The 18963-nt window shown below is 42.4% G+C and overlaps 1 protein-coding gene across 15 annotated transcripts in view; it reads left to right on the top strand.

Annotated features, from left to right (window-relative positions):
* Positions 1 to 18963, top strand: part of ABI1 (abl interactor 1) — a 79574-nt gene that overhangs the window by 23832 nt on the left and 36779 nt on the right. For all 15 annotated transcript variants that reach the window (XM_007526555.3, XM_060192329.1, XM_007526515.3 and 12 more), the window contains exon 2: positions 8863 to 9030. In XM_007526555.3, coding sequence (XP_007526617.1) covers positions 8863 to 9030 — 168 coding nt within the window. The remainder of the gene's footprint in view (positions 1 to 8862; positions 9031 to 18963) is intronic.

Here is an 18963-nt window from a genome sequence, read left to right as displayed (position 1 = left end):
GTGCTACTGTCCTGCCCCCAAGTATGACATGTTGTCTATCAAGTAATACTTAAATGCCTAATTTTGTGTTTAAATGTCATTGTTCTTTCTAAAACTTGTCCCCCCCCCCCCAGGATTAATCTTTTAAACATAAGTCTAGTGATGTGGTACAGGATAGTGAAAGAATCGTCAGGGAAAAGTGTTGGTCACTGACGTAGGCAGTGATTATGGTAAAACTTAAAATTCCAGAGTTTAATTATCTACTTATTGGAAATGCTTTGGAGAAAAATTCTCTTGTGGAGATTTAAAAACACACTGTTCCTTATGGTTGAATAAGGGCATGCTAGCTATTGATCGTGTGTGTGTGTGTGTGTGTGTGTGTGTGTGTGTGTTAGCTCTTCAACTAAAGGAGAGATTGTACCCCACATGGCTTCCATTCCTGTCCATTAAAAATTGCATGACACAACAGGCAGCATGACCCCTGCATTTTGCTGGAATGAAAGGCCTGTTAGTTCCTTACGTGGGAGATGGTAGGCAGGAGCTGTGCTAATAACACTCAGAACGACTAGGTTTCAACTTAATTTTTCATGCCAAATTTTTATTCCTTTCGTTGGATATTTGCCATGGCCTTGTGGGATTTCTTTTTATTTAACTTTCACCTTCACTGAGTAGGACTTCCACTGGTGAAAACGAAATCGCTTCAGTGTCAACAAGGTGCCGAGTACACGTGACTGTGGTAATGAGTTCATTTGTCACTAGCGAGCCATTGATTTGATCTTTTCCTTCTCTGATTCTGCCGTCCCTCCACACAGTGATGGTGAATTCCTCCTGGAAAGTTTCTCGTGTCTCACACAAATCAAGACTGGCACTTAAAAAATTTTTATTTATTTATTTTCCCTTTTGCTGTCCTTGTTTTTATTGTTGTTGTAGCTGTTGATGTCGTCATCGTTGTTAGGACAGAGAGAAATGGAGAGAGGAGGTGAAGACAGGGGGAGAGAAAGATAGACACCTGCAGACCTGCTTCACCACCTGTGAAGGGACCCCCCCCCCCCACAGGTAGGGAGCCGGGGGGGGGGGGGGTTGAACTGGGATCCTTAGGCTGGTCCTTGCGCTTTGCGCCACGTGCACTTAACCCACTGTGCTACTGCCTGACTCCCGCCAAAGCTGACTTTTGTGCACATTATGCTATATATAATTCTTCCTCTTACTGATATGAAAACTTTATTTATTTATATCCATGGTGCTGAGGAATTAACTCATAGACCTCATATTTCTCTTGGGCCCAATTTTCTTTTCTCCTTTTTTTTTAATAATCATACCTTTTATTTATTTACTCCCTTTTTGTTGTCCTTGTTTTATTGTTGTAGTTATTATTGCTGTCATCATTGTTGGATAGGACAGAGAGAAATGGAGAGAGGAGGGGAAGACAGAGAGGGGGAGAGAAAGTCAGACACCTGCAGACCTGCTTCACCACCTGTGAAGCGACTCCCCTGCAGGTGGGGAGCCAGGGCTTGAACTGGGATCCTTATGCTGGTCCTTGCGCTTTGTGCCACATGCACTTAACCTGCTGTGCTACAGCCCGACTCCCCATTTATTATTTTATAGAGAGAAAAATACAGGACAAGAGAGAGAAGATCATAGAGAGTGAGACAGCACAGCACCACTATACTATCTTGCAACTTCCTGGCTGATATCTGTGGCACCAGGCTTTACCCCAGGCCTCACACACATTAGAGCATGTGTTTTCCTCTCCTGGATAAGCTGTGAGTTGTTTCTAGGTCCCTAAACTTGAGGTTTAAAATTTTTCTCCTCACTGTCAGTATAATTCTTTTTAAAAAAATGTTAAGCTTTTTAAAAAATAAACATTTATTATTGGGTAGAGACAGAAATTGAGGGGTGGAGATAGGGAAAAGGACAGAGAGGCAGCTGCAGCACTACTTCACTTATGAAGAATTTCCCCTGCAGGCGGGGATCAAGGACTTGAACCTGGGACCTTGCGCACTGTGATGTGTGTGCTTAACCAGGTGCGCCACCACCTGGCCTCAGTGTAATTCTTTTTCTAAAGGCTCTTAAGCCAAGAAGTGTTGGTGACAGGCAACATTCTGTCACTGCTACATCTTCACATATTCAAGCTTGGGATACATTTTATAATTAATGATGTCCTTAAAAAGCTGTCAGTGGGAGTTGGGCGGTAGCACAGTGGGTTAAGCACAGGTGGCACAAAGTGCAAGGACCAGCATAAGGATCCTGGTTCGAGCCCCCCCGGCTCCCCACCTGTAGGGGAGTCGTTTTACAGGCAGTGAAGCAGGTCTGCAGGTGTCTGTTTTTCCCTCCTCTCTCCATTTCTCTCTGTCCTATCCAACTACGATGAGATCAGTAACTACAATAATAAAACAACAAGGACAACAAAAGGGAATGCATAAATAAATATTTAAAAACTTAAAAAACAAAGTTGTCAGCCAGGCAGCATTTTATCATCATTTGACCTTGTGTAAACTTGGCTATTTTCCTGGTGGCTTGATTGGATTATTGCAGTGTGTCAACAAACCATTTAAGGACTGACTATTCAAGGAGAGAAGAGATTCTTGAATTTTTTTCTTAAAAAAATTTTTTTTTTTTTTCGGGAATCAGGCTGTAGTGCAGCAGTTAAGCGCAGGTGGCGCAAAGCACAAGGACTGGAGTAAGGATCCCGGTTTGAGCCCTGGCTCCCCACCTGCAGGTTTGTCGCTTCACAGGCGGTGAAGCAGGTCTGCAGGTGTCTATCTTCCACTCCCCCTCTCTGTCTTCCCCTCCCCCTCTCTGTCTTCCCCTCCCCCTCTGTCTTCCCCTCCTTTCTCCATTTCTCTCTGTCCTATCCAACAACGACAACAATAATAATAACCACAACAATAAAACAGCAAGGGCAACAAATGGGAATAAATAAATAAATAAATATTAAATTTTTTTTTTCAACATTTGTTCATTTTACAAGAGAGAAGGGGGCTAAGGGAAGAGAAAGTGAGAGAAAGCTAGAGTGTCACACTAGCACTTGTATTGCTGCGGATCGAACTCGGGCCCTCCTGCTTGTAAGTTTAGAATTTTACCTCTGTGCCACCTCCCAGTCTGCTTAATTTTTAGTTTTTAGTTTCTTTTAAATTTATTTTCCCTGAGTTATCACAGTAGCTTGGTGTCTGCATGAAGACTTCACTGCTCCTGGTGCCTTTTGTCCTTCTTTTATTATTTTAAGATTTAATTTATTGATTACATATGTGAGAGTTTCACATGAAACAGAGGAGAGAGAGAGAGAGAGAGAGAGAACCAAGCACTGCTCTGGTACATGTAATGCTGGGGACTGAGCCAGGAACCTCAGGCAGTTGAGCAATTTCTCCAGCTGTATTTCTTTATTTTTCTTATAGAGAAAGTGGGAAATAAAAAGGAAAGAGAGACACCTGCAGCACTGCTTCACTGCTCATGAACTGACCTTCCTACAGATGGGAGCTAGGGGGTTTGAGCCCAGGTCCTTCACATAATAATGTTTGTGTTCTGCTGCCCAGCTCCTAAAAAACAAACAAACAAAACAAAACAAAAAACCCTTTTGGTACAATTAAGATAGCATAGGCATAAAAATGTGCAGAATTGGTGCCAGCAGCTCGAAAGACAAACAAGGAAATAGCAGTCTGGAAGTGGTGCAGCAGATAGTGTTGGATCAAGCAAGAGGTCCTGAGTTCAATCCCTGGTATTGCATGTGCCATAGTGAGCTTCTAGTTCTGTCTCCCTGTCACTCTCTGTGCCCAGAAATCAATGATTGCCAATAGCTGTGACCATCAAGGTGGTTTTTGAAAGTGGATAAACGTGAACTTCAGCTGCCACTACTCTCTATAAATAAATGCAATATAAAGTCTTAATGTCTAAAGCTAAGAGAGGTGTTTTTTTTTTTTTTTTTTTTTTTTTTTACCAGAGCATTTAACAACTCTGGTTTAAACTTGAGACTTAGGAGCGTCAGGCATGAGCAATCAGGCATGATTGCATAATTATGCTATCTACCCCTACCCAGAACATCTTCTTTTATATTTATTTATTTTCCCTTTTGTTGCCTTTTTTTTTTATTGTTTTTGTAGTTATTGTTGTTGTTGTTGATGTCATCGTTGTTAGATAGGACAGAAAGAAATGGAGAGAGGAGGGGAAAACGGGGAGAGAGAAAGATAGACACCTGCAGACCTGCATCACTGTTTGTGAAGTGACCTCCCTACAGGTGGGAAGCTGGGGGCTCGAACCGGGATCCTTAAGCCGGTCCTTGCACTTTGCGCCATGTGCGCTCCCAGAACATTTTCTATAACTTTAACATTCTTAAAGTATTCTGGGCAGACGACCTCACCAATGTGTCCTAGAACCTCACTTCTCCAGAGCCCTACCTCATTAGGGAAAGCTAAAAATAGGCTGGGGGTATGGATTGACCTGTCAATGCCCATGTCCAGCGAAAAAGCAATTACAGAAGCCTCCCACCTTCTGTACCCCATAAAGATCTTTGGTCCATACTCCCAAAGGGATAAAGACTAGGGAAGCTTTCAGTGGAGGGTCATGGGAACTTTGGTGGTGGGAGTTGTGTGGAAGTGTACCCCTCTTATCCCACAATCTTGTTGATCATTATCAAATCACTAATAAAAAAAAAAAAAGAGAGAGAGAGAAAGCATTCTCCCATAGTTGATTTGGAAAGGGATTTAAAAAATGATGCGTCTGATAGCAACTGGTAGGTTGAAGTCATTTGAATAATGTAGGTTTTGGGGAATTTATATTTAAAAACATCTTTCCTTCATAAGGAATCAGACAGTAGCATAGTGGGGTAAGCGCATGTGGTGCAAAGCACAAAGACGTGTGTAAGGACCCCAGTTCGTGCCCCCGGCTCCCCACCTGCAGGGGAGTTGCTTCACAGGCGGTGAAACAGGTCTGCAGGTGTCTGTCTTTCTCTCCCCCCTGTCTTCCCCTCTCTCCATTCCTCTCTGTCCTATCCAATAATGATGACATCAGTAACAACAATAACCACACAATAAAAAAACAACAAGGGCAACAAAAGGGAAAGTAAATAAATATTAAAAATATATATATATTTACTTCACGAGAGACCAGAGTGTTGCTTAGCTTAGACCTGTGCAGTGCTGTGGCTTCAGCCTAGGTCCTTAATTATGAAAGTCACTACCCCCTCAGCCAGTGTAGATCAACTTTTAAATTAAACCTTTCTTCTCCCAGTTTTATTGAGATATAATTGACACACATCACTGTACAAGTTTAAGGTATGTAGTATAATTATACAACCCCATATAAGATGATTGCCACAAAAAGTAACACCTCCAGGGCTGTGTGGTGGTGCACCTGGCTGAGTGCACATGTTACAGCGCACAAGGGACCATGTTCGAGCACCCGGTGTCCACCTGCAGGGGGAAAGTTTCACAGGTGGTGAAGCCGTGCTGTAGGTATCTCTTTGTCTCTGTCCCTCTCTATCACCCTCTTCCCTCTCAATTTCTGGCTGTGTCTGTCTAATAAGTAAATATAACAATAATAAACAGGTAACATCTCATCTAGTATGTATGCAAATACAGCAGCTTTTTGAGTGTGATGATAATTAGGATTTATTATCTTAACTTTCAAATGTATCATACAACAATTTCAAGCACACTCATAATATTGTGCACTAGGATGCCCTAGTACTTATTTAACTTACCTAGTTTGTTTATGTATTTATTGGACAGAGACAGAGAAAACTTGAGAGGGAAGAGGGAGATATAGAGTGATTCAGAAAGATACTGCAACACGGTTTCACCATTCAAGAAGCTTCCCTTCTGTAGGTAGGGACCAAGGACTTGAACCCAGGTCCTTGTGTGTAGTATTATATGTCCTCAGAGTGTGCCACCACCTGGTCCCCTCAACTGGAAGTTTAAACCTTTGGCTGACTTCATTTAATTCCCCTTCTATCCTGGCCTCTGGTAACCACAATTTTGATTTCTTTTTTTTTTTTTTTTTAATATTTTATTTTATTTATTTATTCCCTTTTGTTGCCCTTGTTGTTTTATTGTTGTAGTTATTATTGTTGTTGTTGTCGTTGTTGGATAGGACAGAGAGAAATGGAGAGAGGAGGGGAAGACAGAGAGGGGGAGAGAAAGATAGACACCTGCAGACCTGCTTCACCGCCTGTGAAGCGACTCCCCTGCAGGTGGGGAGCCGGGGTTCGAACCGGGATCCTTATGCTGGTCCTTGTGCTTTGCGCCACCTGCGCTTAACCCGCTGCGCTACAGCCCGACTCCCCACAATTTTGATTTCTTTTACACAGGATTTTATTTTTCTTATTTTGGTTCGACATATAAGTGCGATTGCGCACCATTTGTCTTTCTCTCTCTTTTTTTAAAAAAAAAAAAATATATGTATATATATATATATATATATATTATTTACTTATTACTAGAAGAGAGAAATTGAGAGGGGAGAAGGAGATAGATAGATAGATAGATAGATAGGGAAAGAGACAAAGAGACACCTGCAGCCCTGCTTCACTATTTGTGAAGCTTTCCCCCTGCAGGTGGGGACCAGGGCTTTGAACCTGGGCCCTTGTGCACTGTAATGTGTGCGCTTAACCAGATGCACCACTGCCTGGTCTCCTATTTGTCTTTCTCTGCCTGACTTTTCTCACTGAGCAAAATGCTTTCATGCTTTCTGCAAGCAGAAAGATTTCCTTAAAAAATTTTTTTTTTTTAAATTTTGCTTCCGGGGTTATTGCCAGGGTTCAGTGAATCCTCTGCTCCTGGAGGCTATTTTTTTTTCCTTTTGTTGCGCTTGGTTTAAAAAAAATTTTTTTTTTAATTGTTGTAGTTACTGTTGTTGTTATTGATGTCATTGTTAGACAGGACAGTGAGAAGTGGAGAGAGGAGGGGAAGACAGAGGGGGAGCGAAAGATAGACACCAGCTGACCTGCTTCACCGCTTGTGAAGCGACTCCCCTGCAGGTGGGGAGCTGGGGGCTTGAACTGGGACCTTACGGCAGGTCTTTGTGCTTTGCGCCACACGCGCTTAACCTGCTGTGCTACTGCCCGACTCCCACGCTTGTTGTTTTATAGTTGTTGTGGTTACTATTGATGTTGTTGGATAGGACAGAGAGAAATGGAGAGAGGAGGGGAAGACAGAGATGAGGAGAGAAAGACAGACAACTGCAGACCTGCTTCACTGCTCATGAAGCGACCCCAGTGCAGGTGGGGAGCCGGGGGGCTCGAACCAGGATCCTTAACTCCCATCCTTACGCTTTGCGCCATGTGCGCTTAACCCACTGCCCTACCGCCCAGCCCAAATTTCCTTCTTTTTAATGGCTGGGTAGTACTCTGTGCACCTCATATTTAAGTGCTTATTCCTTTTGTCCATAGTGGTCTGTGACTATAAGGGAGGCAAGTGATGCTTCTTCAGCATCACTGAAGGTGTTTTCACTTCTGTGTGTTTGCTTGAAGTGCATTTGCCAGATCATATTGTAGTTCTGCTTTTCAGTGTTTTTGAGGAACCTCTCCCCTGTTGTTCCTAGTGGCAGTATCAGTTTTCATCCCATCAACTTACTGGGGGTTCTCTTAATTTTCCATATTCTCATCAGCATTTGCTTCTCTTCCTTTCTCGCTCTCAAGAGACTTGTCTGAAGCAGCTGAACAGCAGTGGTTCGATCATTCAGGCTGCTTACTTGCTTCAGAGAGCTGGTTTAAGCTGGTCTTTTTTGGTGACAGGCATTCTGGTAACTGCTGTGAGCTGGTGATATTCATCGAGTCTGATTTGCATATTTGGATAATTGGTGCTGCTGGAAGGAAAGAGTCAGAAGTTCTCATAAAGTTATTGGCTTTCCACATGCCATCTTTGGGAAAAATAATGTCTCTAGTTCATTTGCCCATCCTTAAGTTGATTATTGGCTTTCACTATTGAGTTGTATGAGTTGCTTACAACTTTTGCATGTTAACTCACCAGTTAAATAATCTGAAAATATTCTCTCCGTGTGTAGGCTCTCATTTTTTGTTGTTGTTGAACAGAAATTTTTTAGTATGATATAGTTTGTTTTTTTTTGCCTCCAGAGTTATTTTTCTGGGGCTCAGTGCCTGCACTGTGAATCCACTGCTCCTGGAGGGTGTTTTTCCCTTTTGTTGCCCTTGTTTTATCGTTGTTGTGTTTATTTATTTATTGTTGTTGTTGTTATTGATGTCGTTCTTAGGACAGAGAGAGGAGGGGAAGAAAGAGAGGGGGAGAGAAAGACAGACACCTGCAGACTTGCTTCACTGCTTGTGAAGTGACCCCCCCCCCCCCCCCCCGTAGGCGTGGTAGCTGGGGACTCGAACTTGGATACTTATGACGATCCTTGCGCTTTGCGCCAAGCGCGCTTAACCTGTGCTTTCGCCCGACCTCCTATGTTTTTTTTTTTTTGACTAATATTTATTTAATGGATAGAGGTGGCCAGAGGTGTTGAATGATGAGCCAGGCTTCAGCAAACATGAAATAGAGAAATGTGTTACTCAAAGCTCCTGCCTTAAGGGTGGACAGTCCAGGGAATGTCCCTTTGTTAGGGCCCACAGTGCAGAGGGTGTGGGAATGGACCAAAAAGAAGTGAGGTTTTGAAAAGCTCTGCAGGGGTCCTCTGTACAAGGGGCCTGGAGAAGGGGAAAGGCTGGGAGAGCAGAGAGACTATGTGTGTGTAGGGGGAGTGTCATATCAGGAAACCCAGGGGGCAGGTTCCTTGGGAGGCAGTGACTGGCACACAGCAGGCAGGGATTTCGGCCATGGCTCCACCTGAGTCCTGAGCTGTTCATCAGACTGGCCAGTAACTTTTTGATTGATTTGGATATGTTTATTTATTACTAGCCTGAGTTAACATTGACTGTTTTTGTTCTTCTTTCAGGCTGCAGACAAGAGGAAAGCTTTAGAAGAGACCAAAGCCTACACAACCCAATCCCTAGCTAGTGTTGCTTATCAGATAAATGCATTGGCCAACAATGTGCTCCAATTGTTGGACATCCAGGCGTCTCAGCTTCGGAGAATGGAGTCTTCCATCAACCACATCTCCCAGGTAACAGCTTGGAAAAACCTTGAAATTCAGTTGGAAATGTACATGAAAAGAACATGTGGTGACACACATGTTGCCATGTTCAAGAACCTGGGAACAAGCCCTGGCTCCCCACCTGCAGATGGCGTGAAACTTTACAAGTGGTTTCTTTCTCTCATTCTCTAGTTCCCTGTCCCCTCTCAATTTCTCTTTGCCCAGTCCAAAAAAAAAAAAAAAATTCCCTGATCTTTTTCTTACTGTAGTCATCACCATCTTCATCTTAAAGTTTAGTAAATGTATTCTTCTTTATAGTGGTGAGGTACACATAGCAAATGCACTGCTCTGGCTGTTTTTAAGTATAATGTTCATTGACCATATGTACGTTCGCATCATTGTACAGCTGTCACCATACGTCCTACTCGCTTCCGAGACTTTTCTTGAAGTAAAATAAATGACAAAGTATATGCATTGTTGTAAGTTTTTCATACATATATTACCTGTGAGGCCATCCGCACATTCAAAATAATAAAAAAACACCCCCAAACATCCTCCGATTCTTACTACTCCCTCCTTTCCATACTTTTTTCCTGACACTTTCTGTCACTACAGGTGGGTTTCTATTTTCTAGAATTTTATACAAAATGAATCAGTTGGCATCTTTTGTTGTTCCGGCCCCTTTTGCTCAGCATTATTATTTAGAGATCAATTTATGTTGGATTTGTAAAAATAATTCCGGCTTTGGGGGCCGGGTGGTAGCACACCAGGTAAAGCACACGTGGTGCGAAGTGAAAGGACGAGCATAAGGATCCAAGTTCGAGTCCCAGGCTCCCCCGCTCCAGGGGAGTCGCTTCACAAGCAGTGAGGCAGGTCTGCAGGTGTCTTTCTCTCCCCATCTCTGTCTTCCCCTCCTCTCTCCATTTTCCTCTGTTCTATCCAACAACAACAACGGCAGCAATAACAACAAAAGGCAACAAGGGCAACAAAAATGGGGGAAAAATGACCTCCAGGAACAGTGGATTCGTTGTGTTGGCACCAAGCCCCAGCAATAACCCTGGAGGCAAAATAATAATAATAAATTCCAGCTTTTTATTACTGAGTACTTTTTCCATTCCACATTTTGTTTATCAAGTCACGTGGATAGACATCCAAATCATTCTCAGGCTTTGCTTATCACAAATACAACTTTCATGAATATTTGTCTGTATGTCTGTGGTCTTATGCTTTCATTCCTCTTGGGTAAATTACCTCTGAATAGAGTGAAAGGGACACATGGGTAAATATAAATACATTTATAGTTAGATGTTTTCCAGAACAGTTATACTTTTCCTTCTGACTAGCACTTTGTGCGCGTCCATTCGCTTTACGTCATCAGCACTCTGTATGGCTACTGTAGTTACCTTTGTAGGTGCCCATGTAGGTGTATCTCCATTATCCTAGTGACTACTGATGTTGAGCCTTTTCTCATGTGATCTCTGTAGATTTTAGCATTTAATTCATGTACACTTTTGTTAGATTTAGTCCGGAATATGCCACATTTTGTTGTCATCATAAATGGGTATTATTAAGGGCAGAGGTAGAAAGCATAATGGTTATTCAAAGAGACTATCATGTCTGAGGCTTCAAAGTCCCAGGTTCGAACCCCTGCACTTCTGTAAGTCAGAGCTGAGTACTGCTCTGGTTTAAATAAATAAATAAATAAATAAATAAATGGTATTATTTTTAATAATCTCCGCTTGATCTTTTAACTTTTAAAAAAATTCTGTAGAGACAGAGAGAACTTGAGAGAGAGGGAGACATAGAGGAGAGAGAGAGACAGAGAAACCTGCAGCCCTGCTTCACCACTGGTGAAGCTTTCCCCCTGCAGGTGGGGACTGGGGGCTCGAACCTGGGTCTTTGCACACTGTAACACGTGTACTTAACCAGGTGACTACCACCCAGCCCCTATGATCTTTTCTTGAGTGTATGCACAGAAATGCAATTGATGCCTGCACATTTATCTTGTATCTTTGTTATCTCACTTCATAAAGTAGCTGTATCCATCCTGACTTCTCTGGGCAGACGACCTCACCAGTGTGTCCTGGACCCTCGCATCTCTAGAGCTCTGGTTCACTAGGGAAAGATAGAAACAGGCTGGGGGTATGGATCTACCTGTCAACGCCCATGCTCAGCATAGAAGCAGCTACAGAAGCCAGAACGCCTACCTTCTGCTCCCCATAAACAACCTTGATCCATACTCCCAGCGGGGGAGAAGTAATAGGCTGAAGATAAGAGGGCTCTGCACTCCAGCTCCATCAGCAGCCGGGGAGAGAGGGAAAAGGAGAGGGACATCCGGAGGTAGTTATGTTGTCATGAGTGGCTTGGAGGGGAGGAGAGGATTGAATCAGAAAAAGAAGAGGCAACTTATGTATAAATGTGGACAGATAGTTGTAGAGAAAATGATTGGCCCGTGTCTACAACTTCAGGGGAACTGTGGTGGGTGGGCTGCAGTGGGGAGAGTGAGGATTCAGAACTCTGGTGGTGGGAATGGTGTGGATTCAAACTCCTGTCAACATGTAATTCTGTAATATAAAAATAAATAAAAATAGTGATATAGTTTCCACTGTTTTTTTTTTTAATACAGATCTTGTTGTCTAAGTAAAGATAGTTTTAGTTTTTTTTTAATTAATTAATTAATTTTTTTTATTTAAGAAAGGATTAATTAACAAAACCATAGGGTAGGAGGGGTACAATTCCACACAATTCCCACCTTTTTTCTTATTTTTAATTTTTGCTTTATTTCACTAATTAGAGGCTTTAGGATAATGTTAAATAGCAGCAGTGAAAGTGCTTGTACTTGATGAACCAAAGGGCAGAGATAGTTCATGGTGACCACAAGAACTGGAAAGTCAGGAAAAGAGAGACCGGAAGGAAAGATGCCTTCAATTTTGTAATAAAATTTTGCCCATATCACAGTCTGACCCTTGGACTGTGCATACGTAGAACAAATTACAGGTAACCTAGTCAGGGCTTTCAGTTTGAAGCTTTTTTTTTTCCCCTTCTTAATCAGAACTCTGCTCAGCTCTGATTTAAGGTGATGTGGGGGCTAGAATCTGCAACTTTGGAGCCTCGGGCATAAGGAGTCTCTTTGCATAATCATTACGCTCTTTACCCTGCCCCTAGCGTGAGATTTTAGCTGCTGTCTTAGAGGACCCAGTCTGGGTTCAACTTTAGCCCTGGTAGGCAGACTGCAAAGAAGATTGATTAAACTGGTCTTAGCAGCATGCCCTGAAGTTGTCTTCAGTCCCATTGCACATTACACCTCATTGTACAGGAACAGAATTCTTGGATGCCAATAGGATATTACCCCAGAATCCACCCCAATTCTGACACTGTCAACCTGGGTAGAGCACCAGGTTGCACAGGCTAAGGATTCAGTTTCAGAAGACCATCATGCACTTCAAACATTGGCCACAACCCAGAACTTCTGTCCCACCGTCAGAACAACCTTGGCGTCCAACGTGTGTTTCTGACCAGCTGACAGTAGAACAGAGTTTCCCCAGATTCTCCCTCAAAATGAATAGATTTGTCATTGCAGCTCTCAGAGCTTGGCAAACCTGTTTACTGACCACATCGCCGCCACTCATTTTATTACAAACGATACAAGTAAGTCCTGTGTGCATGTAATTTGGTGGCAGTGAAGGAGAGGTGTTGAAGTTGCGCTTTGAAAGACGCCCGTGCATTTATCTTGTTGACATGGAGCGCAAGTGCGTTCCAGTCTGAGGTAAAGGCACTTGACAAAGACATGGGTGACTTGCTCTGGGTGGCACGGATGTAGAGCATAGTGTCTGGAATGAGGATGGACATGGAGGTTGGTTTGGGAAAATCAACCTGAAGTTCTACATTACAGTGAGTTAATTTGGTTTCATGCTGAGGCCGAATGGACACTTAGATGGTTTAGGGCAGTAGATAGTATACTTGCGTTTTTTTCTCTGCCTCTTATATTCTCCTCAGTGCTAGAACTGTACAACTCCTGAATAAGCAACATAGCGTCATGCTTAACAACAACAACAAAGGCAGCATCTTCCCCCTCTGGTTTCCTTGAACTATCTGTACTCAGATTGCAGACTGAAGAGATTAAGCCCCAAAGTAAAAGAAAGACAGTATCTTTTGGAAATTGGAGACTCTGTACTTTGATTTCAAGGTAAACAGCAGGCCATCCTGCCTCTGTTCAGTCTGCCTTTTGGAGAAATGAATCACCTGAACCCACGTTCTGCTTCAAGTCCTCTGTGCGCAGTGCTAAGGAGCAGACGTCCAGTCTCCTTCACTTTTGATCACATTGCTTGAAGTAAGTCATTTTTACTTCTGTCCTAGTTAGTAAGATACTCTTCTCAGCTCACATAGAAACTAAACTACCTTCTTATTGTGTGGAATTATACTCCTCTTATCCTATGGTCTTGTCAGTATTTCCATTTTATAAATATAAATTAAAAAAAAAAAAAAAGAAACTACCTTCTTGGAAAAGGGACTTCAGAACTCTCCTTTTTATTCCTATATAAATTACTCATATTATCAGCGCTGCTCAGCTCTGGCACATGGCGGTAAGTGGGATTGAACCTAGTGCCTCAGGCATGAAAGTCTTACTACTTTATTTACTACTTTATTCACGGTGCCATTTCCCAGGCCTGCAGCCCTCCTTTTTACAGTGTTTACAAGTGGCTATTTTGGGAGTTTCCTTCTAGATCTTAAATTCTTTTGGTTGTCTGTGGGCCACTCACTACAGCTTGAACCTCCTCCCAGTTGGTTTCTGAGTCTTTCCAGTAGCTTAATCTTGTTTCAAAGCCTGGAGATGGAAATGGTTTTTTATTTCCCTTAGTTTAAACTTCAGAATTCTTAGCATGATGTAAAAAAGGCTCTTTGATCTGGTCTCTTCCGACTCTCATCACATTCCTGTCATGCTCAGTTCTTTGAAGCGCTCCAAACACAGCATGTAGATTTGGGCCTCAGTGCTCTCCCACAGTCTGCTCATCCTACTGGGATTCACTCTGTCCTGTCTGTCCTACTTGACATAGGGGCCATTTGATGTCTTCACTGATTAACTCAGGGTAGGGTCATTTTCTCTCTCTCTCTCTCTGTGATGTATCCTCAAATTTATTCCTCCTTTTCCCTTTTTCCTCAGTCATTTGAGGTATATATCTGTCTCCCTTATCTCCTTGAAGATAAAGATCGTATTTTATTCAACTCTGTATCCTCAGTGAGAAACTGGTAATTAGGAAGTGACTTGACAAGTACTTGTTGAATGATTAAGGAAGTGTGGTGTGCTTTTGAGTCATAAAGACCTACCTGAGTTTTAACTTAAAATTGTTGAGATTGTCCAACGTATTTAAATTTAGTTTTTTTTTTTTCATATACAAAATTTGAACAGTGCCGGGCACAGAGAGGGAATAGAGAATTTCATGTGAGCATTTAGCTCATTACATGGGTATAAAATGTTGTCACCATTAGCCATCATTTCCTGTCACTGTCCTCTCTCATGTCCAGCTCTTTTCTATTCCTTTTTCCATCAATACACAGGCATGTTGACTATTTGCCCTTATTATTATTATTATTTTTTGCGGGGGAGGGGCAGATCTTCTGTTTGAGATGCTTTTCCCTCCACAACTCAAGTTCTTGAATCTACTATCTCATAGTGTCTTTTTCCTTATAACATTTTGTGCCTCAGTCCACTGTGGTTTGACACCCCCCCCCCCATACTTCACGCTGCTAACTAACTCCTGCTTACCCTTGAGCTGGCACTCAGTATTTTACTGAGGGGTAGTTTTTCCTCAGTTCTCTTCCCCATCCTGTCTGCTATCTGCACACACACACACTTGTGTTCTCTGTGGACTGGTACTTTCCCTTCATAGCGTGCATGATCAGCACCCTGTAGCTTCAGGGTGCTGTGTTTTCTTAACGTAAGTTCTTCATTGGGGTTTGTCAGGGTTACTGCTATGTTCTTGGTGCCTAGCATCTATACTTCTATTTAGTAAAAGGGCAGAGTGGAAGCTCACAGTCGTTTTCCCCTTTCTTTTTAGTAGAGACAGAAAGGCAGAGAGAGAGAGAGATTGAGGGAGATGCTTATAGCACAAAAGCTTCCTCCCCTCCCCCTCCGTTCCCTTCCCCTCCCCTCCCCATCCCTCTCCTTTTTCTCTCTTCTTTTTTTAAATCTGAGTGAGCTATTCACCAACCTCATAATATTTTTTTCAGCTAAAAAAGTTGTTAATTAATTAACTGAATAATTAATTAATTTTTACCAAAGCATTTATCAGCTCTAGCTTTTGATGGTGTGGGGGATGGAATGTCGGACTTCGGAACCTCAGGCACGAGAGACTCTTTGCATAACCATTATGTTATCTACCCCCCAAGAGTTATTAATTTTATTTGATAGAAGATAAGACAGGAGATAGGGAGAGAGACTCAGTGCTGCACCATTTCTGAAGTCCACCCCCCCCCCACAGGTAGACAGGTCCTTGCACATGGTAACTAATGTGTGCCACCCACCGCCAGCCCGCCCCACAATCTTTTTAGAGGAGTTTGATGAGGAGACTTTAGGACCATTCCCTTCAGTTTCAGTTGACTGAAAAAAATGATGTGTCTTCTTACAGAAACACAATTTGATTGTGTTCCTTCCTATGCTAGTGAAACAGTTGTCACTAAAATATCTCTGAAACTGCGCTAACATTATGTCCCATTATCACTTTTATGACTAAGTAATAGGAATACTTTATAGTAGGAATACTTTGGGGGAGGAGAAGTATTTTATGTTGTCTGAAAAGTTGAAGGTATAGATTTTTTTTTTTTTTTTTGCCTCCAGGGTTCTTGCTGGGGCTTGGTGCCTGCACTATGAATCCACTGCTCCTGGAGGCTTATTTTTTTCCTTTTTGTTGCCCTTGTTGTTTATCATTGTTATTATTATTGTTGTTGTTATTGCTCTCGTTGTTGGATAGGACAGAGAGAAATGGAGAGAGGAGAATACAGGGGGAGAGAAAGACAGACACCTACAGGCCTGCTTTACTGCTTGTGAAGCGACTCCCCTGCAGGTGAGGAGCAGGGGGCTCGAACCAGGATCTTTTATGCCGTCCTTGGCGCTTTGAGCCATGTGTGCTTAACCTGCTGTACTACCGCTGAATCCCCCGGTATAGAAGGTTTGAGAAGAACTTGCTGTCTGGCTGTTCCATAGCCCCTGAATGCTGTTAAGTGTATTTTCTTGACACAAGCCCACTCACTTCATAACCACAGTGCAATAGCCAAAACTAGGTGGCTGACATTGATAATTATTACCAGCTTATCCTCTGGTTCCAGCAGCTTTGCAGGAAAAGAATCCAGCTCAGAAGGATTTAGTTGTTCTGTCTTCTTAGCCTCTTGAATCCTTAACAGTTTCTGTCTCCCTTGATTTTATCTGACTTTGAAATATTTAGTTACAGGCCAATTAATTGGTAGACTATCAGCCACTATGGCTCTGTCTGTTGTTTCCTTAAGATTAGATTCAGGTGGTAAATAACAGATTGTGGTTTTGGACTAATAGTTTCATATTTCAAAATCATTTCCATGTCTTACCCCCCCCCTCCTTTTTAAGTTAAATTTATTTTATTTTTCTATAGAGAGACATTGAGAGGGGCGGAGGGAAGACTAAGTAAGAGACACCTGCAGCACTGCTTCATTGCTGGTAAAGCTTCCTGCGACTGCCTGGCCCCTGTCTTAACCTTTTAGAGGCACTGTTTTTGTTTACATTTTGAGTCTCTTCCTAAGTGTTTTCAGGCTTTATTGTAATTTCTTTTTGTTTTATCTTTTTTGTACTTAATTTATTTTACTACTGTTTTTATTTGCTAGGACAGAGAAATTGAGATGGAAGGGGAATAGAGAAGGAGAGACAGAGACACCTGCAGCACTGTGTCACCACTTGTAAAGCCTCTACTCTGTAGGTGGGGACCAGGGATTTGAACCACACCTGCAGCACTGCGTCACCACTTGTAAAGCCTCTACTCTGTAGGTGGGGACCAGGGATTTGAACCTGGGTTCTTGGACTTTTTAACATGTGCACTTAGCTGAGTGTGCTACTGTGAAGCCCCTGTAAATTCTTTTCAAAGACAGAGAAAGCCTATAAAGAACCTGCAATATCCTTAAATATTTTGTAAGAGACCAGCTAATTTGCTGTCATAGGAATTTTTCTCTTAGCTAATTAGGGGTAATTTATTTCACCATTAAGATTTTTCCAATTTAAAATTTCATTAGTTTCTTAATTGCAAGTGGCACTTGGAGATTTCTAAGACAAATAAGGTGTATTGAATTATGGCAGATTCTATTTCTAAAGTAAGCCCGTTGGTTAAAAACAAATTGTACACATTTTAGCTCTGAAGTCGTTTGAAAATCCAAATAAAGAAAGTCAGAATCACAGTTCGAGGACTATTTTTAGATCCCCCTTTCTAGCTGGTTTCCTTTCTAGCCACCTGCAGTGTTTGTACAGTGACATGTGTTCATTTTTTCTAACGTTGTCCCCCCCACCAAACTTGATTGTGACCTTCTCTAATGCTTCCACTGTTCTTTCTGAACCACAGCACATACATTATAAAAGCTTTATTGAATACTTTCATTTTAGCTGTTTATGTTATAGTGCTACCACGGAATAAAGAATTCTCTGTCTTTAGGAATCATTTTTACTACAGTTTATTTTATATTACCTTCCTGTATTTCATGCTGATATTTGATATTTCTTCCTCTTTTTAAATTTTTTTATTCTCTTTATTAATTGGATAGAGAGCCAGAAATTGAGGGGGGGAAGGAGAGATACCTGCAGCACTGCTTCACCACTTGTGAAGTTTTCCCCCTGCAGTTAGGGGCTGGGGCCTTAAACCTGAGCCTGGAGGATTGTAATGTATGCGCTCAACCAGGTGACCGTCTTTCTTTTCTTAAGTCTTTTTAAATTGGCATCAGGGTTATTGCAGGGGCTTTGTGCTAGTACTATAAATCCACCGTTCTTGGTGGCCCTTCCTCCCTCCCTCCCTCCCTTCCTTCCTTTCTTTTCGATAAGAAGGGGAGAAATGAAGAGAGGAGGAGAGAAAGACATTTGCAAACCTGCTTCATCACTCATGAAACAGATCCCCTGCAAGTGGAGGATGGGTTCAAAACCAGGTCCTTGGTTGGTAATAAGTGCACTGAAGTGGTTCGGGAGGTGGCGCAGTGGATAAAGCACTGGATTCTCAGCCATGAGGTCCTGAGTTCAATCCCCGGCAGTACATGTACCAAAGTGACGTCTGGTTCTTTCTCTCTCTGCCTGTCTTTCTCCTGAATAAGTAAATAAATTCTAAAAAAAAAAAAAAAGTGCACTTAAATAGGTGCACCACTGCCCAACCCCCTATCTTTCCTTTTTTACTTTCAGCTTTTATCTTTTTCTATTTTTGCCTCCAGGTTTTTTGCTGGGGCTCAGTGCTGGCACTACGGATCCACTGCTCCTGGTATCCATTTTCTTCATTTTTTTTATTCGCTAGGACAGAGAGAAATTGAGAAGGGAGGGGGAGCTAGAGAGAGGGAGAGAAAGAAGGATACCTGTAGACCTGCTTCACCGCTTGTGAAGCGACCCCTGTGCAGGTGGGGAGTGTAGGTTCGGAACCGGGGGGGATGCTTGCATGCATGGGTCCTTGTGCTTTTGTACATAGCACATAGTACTTTGTACTATGCTTAACCTGGCACACCACAGCCCAACCCCGTTTAAGATTTCTTTCTTTTTCTTTTTTCCATTGTTGTTGTTATTGTTGTTATTGCAATCGAGAGAAAGACAGACACCTGTAGCCGGGGGCTCGAACTGGGATGGATCCTGATGCTGGTCCTTGTGCTTTCCACCATGTGCGCTTAACCCAGTGCACCACCACCCGGCTACCTAAGATTTCTTTTTAAGCAAGAGTGGATTTTCAAACAATACAGTGTAAGAAATACAGCATAAATAAC

The sequence above is a fragment of the Erinaceus europaeus genome, chromosome 6 (genome assembly GCF_950295315.1).
Source record: "Erinaceus europaeus chromosome 6, mEriEur2.1, whole genome shotgun sequence".
NCBI classification, from domain to species: Eukaryota; Metazoa; Chordata; class Mammalia; order Eulipotyphla; family Erinaceidae; genus Erinaceus; species Erinaceus europaeus.
Note: the sequence above shows the minus strand (reverse complement) of the source record. Positions and strands in the feature narration are given on the sequence as shown.